This window comes from Pempheris klunzingeri, chromosome 11 (assembly GCF_042242105.1).
Source record: "Pempheris klunzingeri isolate RE-2024b chromosome 11, fPemKlu1.hap1, whole genome shotgun sequence".
Taxonomy (NCBI): Eukaryota; Metazoa; Chordata; class Actinopteri; order Acropomatiformes; family Pempheridae; genus Pempheris; species Pempheris klunzingeri.
In genome coordinates this window covers 27,130,001-27,140,000 of record NC_092022.1, presented here as the reverse complement: position 1 = coordinate 27,140,000, position 10,000 = coordinate 27,130,001, and the positions used below count along the sequence as shown (strand labels likewise).

The 10,000-nt window shown below is 46.0% G+C and overlaps 1 protein-coding gene across 1 annotated transcript in view; it reads left to right on the top strand.

Moving 5' to 3' along the window:
* elk1 (ETS transcription factor ELK1) overlaps positions 1-10,000 on the top strand; it is a 22,764-nt gene that overhangs the window by 42 nt on the left and 12,722 nt on the right. The window contains exons 1-2 of the mRNA XM_070839093.1: positions 1-969; positions 9,279-9,487. The exon at positions 1-969 is cut by the window's left edge and continues 42 nt beyond it. Of these exons, the coding sequence (XP_070695194.1) occupies positions 945-969; positions 9,279-9,487 (234 nt within the window). The 5' untranslated portion in view covers positions 1-944. The remainder of the gene's footprint in view (positions 970-9,278; positions 9,488-10,000) is intronic.

Below are 10,000 nucleotides of genomic sequence, written 5' to 3'. Positions count from 1 at the left end.
AACTCCGGGTTCGCAGACGGAGCCTCCTGCCCGCTCGCTGCAGACAAACTACCGGGCGGATCTCACAAACCACTTTTCCTCCGTGTGGCGGGACTCTAGGCGGCCTGAGAGGGTCCGCAGTCAGCGGGAGGAAGCAAGGCGGGGGGGGGCTGTGACAGCAGGATAGGCTAGGCTAGGCTAGGCTAACAGCTCCAGCCCCCACTGAAGCCTGAAGTTGGACAAACTTTGTGCGGTGTTTCACAGCAGCTGCTGCCTGCTGTGTCCACGGCTGATCCGGAATCCTCCGAGGAGACCAAACATAAGAACATTTTAACCGCCAAAAAGCGCGTTCGCCCGCTGCGTTAGCCTAGCTAGTTAGCCTAGCTAGTTAGCTCCCATCAGTGCTTGTTGACAGGTGAGAAACAAAAACACGTCAGGTCACTTTATCCGGAAGCAGCCTTCACTCTCACCTCATTAGCCCCGCACAGGCGTTCATTAGCATTAGCATTAGCATTAGCATGGTAATTAGCTCCGGGTTGCCTGGTGACGCTCTGAGGCGTTGATGGACTCTCCTGGTTCCGTCAGTGGGGCTTTGGACGCTGTTTTCCTCGGCAGCTGCTAACTTTCAGCCGGTCGGTAGCATGGGGGCTCGGGAGCCCGGCAGCAGCAGCAGCTCGGAGCGGTTACATAACGCCAGCAGGTCGCGGGAGAAGCTGCTGACCGTCGCCTCCCCCTCAGCCTCTTCAGCCGGGCTCTGACAGCTGTAACCTGCCCCGACACACACACACACACACACACACACACACACACACACACACTCACACACACACACACACACACACACTCACACACGGACGGACGGACGGACGGACGGACAGACAGCACAACAACATGGCAGCATGAAGGAGGAGAGAGCCTGAGGACAGACAGACAGCAGAGAAACTACACGGATCGACCCTGTGAAGATGGAGACAAACCCGCTGATTAACGGTGAGTGTGTGTGTGTGTGTGTGTGTGTGAGTGTGAGTGTGAGTGTGAGTGTGTGTGTGTGTGTGCGCGTGCGCGCGCGCGCAGCCCTGCGTGTTTCTGTGCAGTTTGGAGGGAAGCAGCAGTGTTGCAACAGGTGAAGCTGCTGAGGCCTGCAGCTCAGTGTGTGTGTGTGTGTGTGTGTGTGTGTGTGTGTGTGTGTGTGTGTGTGTGTGTGTGTGTGTGTGTGTGTGTGTGTGTGTGTGTGTGTGTGTGTGTGTGTGTGTGTGTGTGTGTGTGTTATGAGGACACTGACTCCTTGTTGTTTCCAGCATGTAGGAACGTGCAGGCTGCAGGTGTGCACTCAGCCAGGTGAGCTGAGAACGAGAGCGCAGGTGTGTTTTCAGAGTGACTGTATTCACTGTGATTTTAGTGGTGATGGGAAGACGAGTGAGTTAAAGAGCCAGACGTGTTTTTATTGGAATGTTTTATTAACTAATTACTGAACCGACGTCTGAAGTGGAGACGAGACTGAAATAACGGAATCAGCAAAACGTTCCTGACCGTTACCTCCAGACCAGAGTAGGAAAATATGGGAATCATCATCAATCAATCTTGAAACATGTCCGTTGTACTACAACATGAGTCAGATTAGCAGCAATACAGCAGCACTAGTGTGACACACACTGGAATACAGAATGATCAGTGTGAAATCTTGTTCTTAAAATAATGTGCATTTATTAATATATTTCTCTCCTGTATGATAAATATCTCTTATATATTTTAGATTTATGGTTTAAGGCAAATTCACTGAAATGTGAAAGAGACGTGTTCAAATACATGAATATTAGAAAGAAGTCAGTGAAGAGCCGACAGGTGTTTAATGCCTCAATTTATGTTTTCACCTGTGCAGAGGTGGGAAGAAGTCACTGCTTTCACTGCAGTCTGTGAGTAACGTGATGTCATAACGTGTTGTCGTGACATGATGTCATGACGTGATGTCGTGACGTGATGTCGTAACGTGATGTCATGACGTGATGTCGGAACGTGATGTCGTGACGTGATGTCGTGACGTGATGTCGTGACGTGATGTCGTAACGTGATGTCATGACGTGATGTCATGACGTGATGTCGTGACGTGATGTCGTGACGTGATGTCGTGACGTGATGTCGTAACGTGATGTCATGACGTGATGTCGGAACGTGATGTCGTAATGTGATGTCATGACGTGATGGCGGAACTTGATGTCATAACGTGGTGTCGGAACGTGATGTCATGACGTGATGTCATAACGGGACACCTGAAGGAACAAAAAGCTGAGCTGAGACAGTAAACGGTGGTCGGAGGCGACCGGCAGCTTCAGGTTGTAAATCTGTCTGTGGATTAAATAAATGGAATAGAAAGGATCTTTGTCACCGTCGTTAAGGATCAATAAAAGCCACTTTAGCTCTGTGATGGAGTTAATCTGCTGTTTCCCAGATTATCTGCCCAGAACATGTCAGATAACTGAGGCGGGGCCTCTGTTTGAAACAGCTGACTTAATTTATTACTAATCAAAATAGTTGCTGATTAATTTTCTAGTCAGTGGATTAAGATTGATTAAGAGGATCGATCCTGATCACACTCTGATGTTACTGATAATCAGCTGATACTGAACCTCCTGCTTCTGATCTGTGGAGTCCATCAGCTGAAGTTATTGATCTGATGTGAATGAAAAGTGAAGCGATCCTCTAGAGAGGCGGCGTCTCACTCTGTTGGAAGTGCTGTACCACAGAAACACTCTGGTGTTACAGAGTGGAGCGTCTTCCCCTCATAGACGATCTTTGATGAGCTCAGACAGACTGACAGCAGATCAGTTTGATTCAGACTCACTGAGAACCAACTGTACACAGTAAAGACAGTAGAGACAGTAAATATAGTAGAGACACTGTAAAGAGACAGTAGAGACACAGTAAAGTCAGTAGAGACAGTAAATATAGTAGAGACACTGTAAAGAGACAGTAGAGACACAGTAAAGTCAGTAGAGACAGTAAATATAGTAGAGACACTGTAAAGAGACAGTAGAGACACAGTAAAGACAGTAGACACACAATAAAGACACTGTAAAGAGACAGTAGAGACACAGTAAAGTCAGTAGAGACAGTAAATATAGTAGAGACACTGTAAAGAGACAGTAGAGACACAGTAAAGACAGTAGACACACAATAAAGACACTGTAAAGAGACAGTAGAGACACAGTAAAGTCAGTAGAGACAGTAAATATAGTAGAGACACTGTAAAGAGACAGTAGAGACACAGTAAAGACAGTAGAGACACAATAAAGACACTGTAAAGAGACAGTAGAGACGCAATAAAGACACTAAAGAGACAGTAGAGACACAATAAAGACACTGTAAAGAGACAGTAGAGACGCAATAAAGACACTGTAAAGAGACAGTAGAGACGCAATAAAGACACTGTAAAGAGACAGTAGAGACACAGTAAAGACACTGTAAAGAGACAGTAGAGACGCATTAAAGACACTGTAAAGAGACAGTAGAGACACAATAAAGACACTGTAAAGAGACAGTAGAGAAGCAATAAAGACACTGTAAAGAGACAGTAGAGACACAGTAAAGACAGTAGAGACACAATAAAGACACTGTAAAGAGACAGTAGAGACACAATAAAGACACTGTAAAGAGACAGTAGAGAAGCAATAAAGACACTGTAAAGAGACAGTAGAGACACAATAAAGACACTGTAAAGAGACGGTAGAGACACAGTAAAGACAGTAGAGACACAATAAAGACACTGTAAAGAGACAGTAGAGACGCAATAAAGACACTGTAAAGAGACGGTAGAGACACAATAAAGACACTGTAAAGAGACAGTAGAGACGCAATAAAGACACTGTAAAGAGACGGTAGAGACACAGTAAAGACAGTAGAGACACAATAAAGACACTGTAAAGAGACAGTAGAGGCGCATTAAAGACACTGTAAAGAGACAGTAGAGACACAGTAAAGACAGTAGAGACACAATAAAGACACTGTAAAGAGACAGTAGAGACACAATAAAGACACTGTAAAGAGACAGTAGAGACACAATAAAGACACTGTAAAGAGACAGTAGAGAAGCAATAAAGACACTGTAAAGAGACAGTAGAGACACAGTAAAGACAGTAGAGACACAATAAAGACACTGTAAAGAGACAGTAGAGACACAATAAAGACACTGTAAAGAGACAGTAGAGAAGCAATAAAGACACTGTAAAGAGACAGTAGAGACACAGTAAAGACAGTAGAGACACAATAAAGACACTGTAAAGAGACAGTAGAGACGCAATAAAGACACTGTAAAGAGACGGTAGAGACACAATAAAGACACTGTAAAGAGACAGTAGAGACGCAATAAAGACACTGTAAAGAGACGGTAGAGACACAGTAAAGACAGTAGAGACGCAATAAAGACACTGTAAAGAGACGGTAGAGACACAGTAAAGACAGTAGAGATGCAATAAAGACACTGTAAAGAGACAGTAGAGACGCAATAAAGACACTGTAAAGAGACGGTAGAGACACAATAAAGACACTGTAAAGAGACAGTAGAGACGCAATAAAGACACTGTAAAGAGACGGTAGAGACACAGTAAAGACAGTAGAGACGCAATAAAGACACTGTAAAGAGACGGTAGAGACACAGTAAAGACAGTAGAGATGCAATAAAGACACTGTAAAGAGACGGTTAAAGACACAGTAAAGACAGTAGAGACGCAATAAAGACACTGTAAAGAGACGGTAGAGACACAGTAAAGACAGTAGAGACGCAATAAAGACACTGTAAAGAGACAGTAGAGACGCAATAAAGACACTGTAAAGAGACGGTAGAGACACAGTAAAGACAGTAGAGACGCAATAAAGACACTGTAAAGAGTCGGTAGAGACACAATAAAGACACTGTAAAGAGACAGTAGAGACGCAATAAAGACACTGTAAAGAGACGGTAGAGACACAGTAAAGACAGTAGAGACGCAATAAAGACACTGTAAAGAGACGGTAGAGACACAGTAAAGACAGTAGAGATGCAATAAAGACACTGTAAAGAGACGGTTAAAGACACAGTAAAGACAGTAGAGACGCAATAAAGACACTGTAAAGAGACAGTAGAGACGCAATAAAGACACTGTAAAGAGACGGTAAAGACACAGTAAAGACAGTAGAGACAGTAAAGACAGTAGAGACAGTAAAGACAGTAGAGGCAGTAGAGACACAGTAAAGAGACGGTAAAGACACAGTAAAGACAGTAGAGGCAGTAGAGACACAGTAAAGACAGTAGAGACAGTAAATATAGTAGAGACAGTAATGACAGTAGAGACACAGTAGAGACAGTACAGACACAGTAGAGACAGTTAATATAGTAGACACAGTAGAGACAGTAGAGACACAGTAGAGACAGTAGAGACACAGTAAAGACAGTAGAGACATATTAGAGACAATAGAGACACAGTAGAGACACAGAGAGACAGTAGAGACACAGTAATGACAGTAGACACAGTAGAGACACAGTGGAGACAGAGACACAGTAATGACTGTAGAGACACGGTAGAGAGACAGTAGAGACACAGTAATGACAGTAGACACAGTAAAGACAGTAGAGAGACAGTAGAGACACAGTAGACACAGTGTAGACACAGTAGACACAGTAGAGACACAGTAGACACGGTAGAGACACAGTAGAGACACAGTAGACACAGTAGAGACACAGTAGACACAGTAGAGACACAGTAGACGCAGTAGAGACACAGTGTAGACGCAGTAGAGACACAGTAGAGACACAGTGTAGACACAGTAGAGACGCAGTAGAGACACAGTAGAGACACAGTGTAGACGCAGTAGAGACACAGTGTAGACGCAGTAGAGACGCAGTAGAGACACAGTAGAGACAGTGTAGACACAGTAAAGACAGTAGAGACACAGTAGACACAGTGTAGACACAGTAGACACAGTGTAGACACAGTAGAGACACAGTAGAGACACAGTAGACACAGTAGAGACACAGTAGAGACACAGTAGACGCAGTAGAGACACAGTGTAGACGCAGTAGAGACACAGTAGAGACACAGTGTAGACGCAGTAGAGACACAGTAGAGACACAGTGTAGACACAGTAGAGACGCAGTAGAGACACAGTAGAGACACAGTGTAGACGCAGTAGAGACACAGTGTAGACGCAGTAGAGACGCAGTAGAGACACAGTAGAGACAGTGTAGACACAGTAAAGACAGTAGAGACACAGTAGACACAGTGTAGACACAGTAGACACAGTGTAGACACAGTAGAGACACAGTAGAGACACAGTAGACACAGTAGAGACACAGTAGAGACACAGTAGACGCAGTAGAGACACAGTGTAGACGCAGTAGAGACACAGTAGAGACACAGTGTAGACACAGTAGAGACACAGTAGAGACACAGTAGAGACACAGTAGACGCAGTAGAGACACAGTGTAGACGCAGTAGAGACACAGTAGAGACACAGTGTAGACACAGTAGAGACGCAGTAGAGACACAGTAGAGACACAGTGTAGACGCAGTAGAGACACAGTGTAGACGCAGTGTAGACGCAGTGTAGACGCAGTAGAGACACAGTAGAGACAGTGTAGACACAGTAAAGACAGTAGAGACACAGTAGACACAGTGTAGACACAGTAGAGACACAGTAGAGACACAGTAGACACAGTAGAGACACAGTAGAGACACAGTAGACGCAGTAGAGACACAGTGTAGACGCAGTAGAGACACAGTAGAGACACAGTGTAGACACAGTAGAGACACAGTAGAGACACAGTAGACACAGTAGAGACACAGTAGAGACACAGTAGACGCAGTAGAGACACAGTGTAGACGCAGTAGAGACACAGTAGAGACACAGTGTAGACACAGTAGAGACACAGTGTAGACGCAGTAGAGACACAGTAGAGACACAGTAGACGCAGTAGAGACACAGTGTAGACGCAGTAGAGACACAGTAGAGACACAGTGTAGACGCAGTAGAGACACAGTAGAGACACAGTAGACGCAGTAGAGACACAGTGTAGACGCAGTAGAGACACAGTAGAGACACAGTGTAGACGCAGTAGAGACACAGTGTAGACACAGTGTAGACACAGTAGAGACGCAGTAGAGACACAGTAGAGACACAGTGTAGACGCAGTAGAGACACAGTAGAGACGCAGTAGAGACGCAGTAGAGACGCAGTGTAGACGCAGTAGAGACGCAGTGTAGACGCAGTAGAGACACAGTAGAGACAGTGTAGACACAGTAGAGACACAGTAGAGACACAGTGTAGACACAGTAGAGACACAGTGTAGACGCAGTGTAGACACAGTAGAGACAGTGTAGACACAGTAGAGACACAGTAGAGACAGTGTAGAGACACAGTAGAGACAGTAGAGACACAGTGTAGACACAGTAGAGACACAGTGTAGACACAGTAGACACAGTAGAGACACAGTGTAGACACAGTAGACACAGTAGACACAGTAGAGACACAGTGTAGACACAGTAGACACAGTAGACACAGTAGAGACACAGTGTAGACACAGTAGAGACAGTAGAGACAGAGAGCTGCAGGGTATCAAAGGGTTACTTCTGTCTGTTTGGGGATTGAACCTCTGAAACACAGACGTGATGTTGACTGTTAACATGGAGACGGGAGGAGTGTGGGGGGGTAGTGATGTAATATTCACATGTTGTCATGGTAACCCTGACGCACTCCGAAGCAGCAGTGATTGTGAGATGTGACAGTTTGTGGTGTGATGAGTGTGGACGATGTGAGTCAGACAGGATGAGCTGAGGAGGACTGATGAGGAGTCACAGCTCCATCGGCTCCATCGGCCCCATCGGCCCCATCGGCTCCATCGGCCCCATCGGCTCCATCGGCTCCATCGGCTCCATCGGCTCCATCGGCCCCATCAGCTGGTGGTGTGTTTTATGGAGGCCGTTGTTGACGGATAGACTGATGTCTGGAAGTAGAGCAGCCACAGTGAAACAGGACGTAGTCAGGAAACCACACTCTTCTTCTCTGGTGGAGAAAATAGTTTACTTCTTCGTCCTCTGTCTCTTTCTCTTTCGTTCTGTTTTCCCCTCTGCGCTCTGTTAAATGGCCACTCCACTGTTTCTACCCATGATCCTCTCTGTCCACATCCTGGTGTGTGAGTGACTGGTAGGTAGTAAAAGTGTTGGAACTGGTCCAGTAGATCACCTCAGCCAGCAGCCACCAAACGGGCTGCAATGGCTGCAACGTGATCCTTTGGGACAACTGCACCTGATCACAGTAGGTCCACTAAAAGAGCTTGTTTGATCCACTGACAGGCTCAGAGTGTTATTCTAAGTGTGTGACAGCATCATGGAAAGGATCCCTACAGAGAGAGACCTGGAAGATCCTTTTGGTTTAACCACAAACAGCACACACACCAGACTACATTCACTAAAACAGGGGTTTTAGAGCTGCTGCTCCATCAGTCAGTGTGTTTGTGTTATTGTATATTCCAGCAGCACATCAGTATTATTCTCTAATGGGGGGGGCACCAGGCCAGACGTCAGCCGCTCAGAGGGTTTTTAACACCATGGACGACCAGAGGTTCATCTTGGAAGTGGAGAAACACTCTGACTGTGACTTTAGCTGCTGTCTCCTCGTCCCCGGTTACCATAGATGAAAGGTCTCTCACCATGGCGATGGTTTCCACGGCTTTTGATAGGTCGGTTGTGTAACAGGTCAGCCAATGGTAATGAGGCTCATTTGCATGTTCGACTGGCATCGCTCTCTGACTGACGGCAACCTTCAGCGTCGCTCTGTAGTCCAGAGTGAGTGTGTGTGTGTCAGTTCTGGGTGTTGGTGGTTTTTTTTTGGGGGGGGGGGGTAAACTTTAAAGACCTCATGATAAATAATTAAAGAACATTAGCATCCATATACTGTGGATGCTAATAGTCAGACAGCCACTAGTCAGCAATTCACACCTGGTCTAGTTAGGCAGGACAGGTAACGTTAAGCTAAAGCTAACATCATGCTGGCCACAAAGCTAACGTCATGCTGGCCACAAAGCTAACGTCATGCTAGCCACAAAGCTAACGTCATGCTAGCCACAAAGCTAACGTCATGCTAGCCACAAAGCTAACATAATAACGTGGACAAGTGGTAAATATTATGTCACAGTGTGTTTAAGAACATGGAAAGCAGGACGATCAGTGTGACACCATCAGTGATTTACATGAATTGTAATGTACAAACATGAACAAAAGATCAAAGTATTGATCGTGTGTGTGTGTGTGTGTGTGTGTGTGTGTCCTCAGCCATGGACCCGTCCATCACGCTCTGGCAGTTCCTGCTCCACCTGCTGGAGGACCAGCGGCAGCGTCACCTGATCTCCTGGACGGGCGAGGACGGCGAGTTCAAGCTGCTGGACGCAGAGGAGGTGGCCCGTCTGTGGGGGCTCCGTAAGAACAAGCACAACATGAACTACGACAAGCTGAGCAGGGCGCTGCGATACTACTACGACAAGGTACTAGTACTACTGAAACTACTACGACAAGGTACTGGTACTACTGAAACTACTACGACAAGGTACTAGTACTACTGAAACTACTACGACAAGGTACTGGTACTACTGAAACTACTACGACGAGGTACTGGTACTACTGAAACTACTACGACGAGGTACTGGTACTACTGAAACTACTACGACGAGGTACTGGTACTACTGAAACTACTACGACGAGGTACTGGTACTACTGAAACTACTACGACGAGGTACTGGTACTACTGAAACTACTACGACAAGGTACTGGTACTACTGAAACTACTACGACGAGGTACTAGTACTACTGAAACTACTATGACAAGGTACTAGTACTACTGATACTACGACAAGGTACTGGTACTACTGATCCTAGGCGTCGGTAGTACCGGTCCTAGGCGTCGGTAGCTCCGATCCTAGGCGTCGGTAGTACCGGTCCTAGGCGTCGGTAGTTCCGATCCTAGGCGTCGGTAGTACTGATCCTAGGCGTCGGTAGTA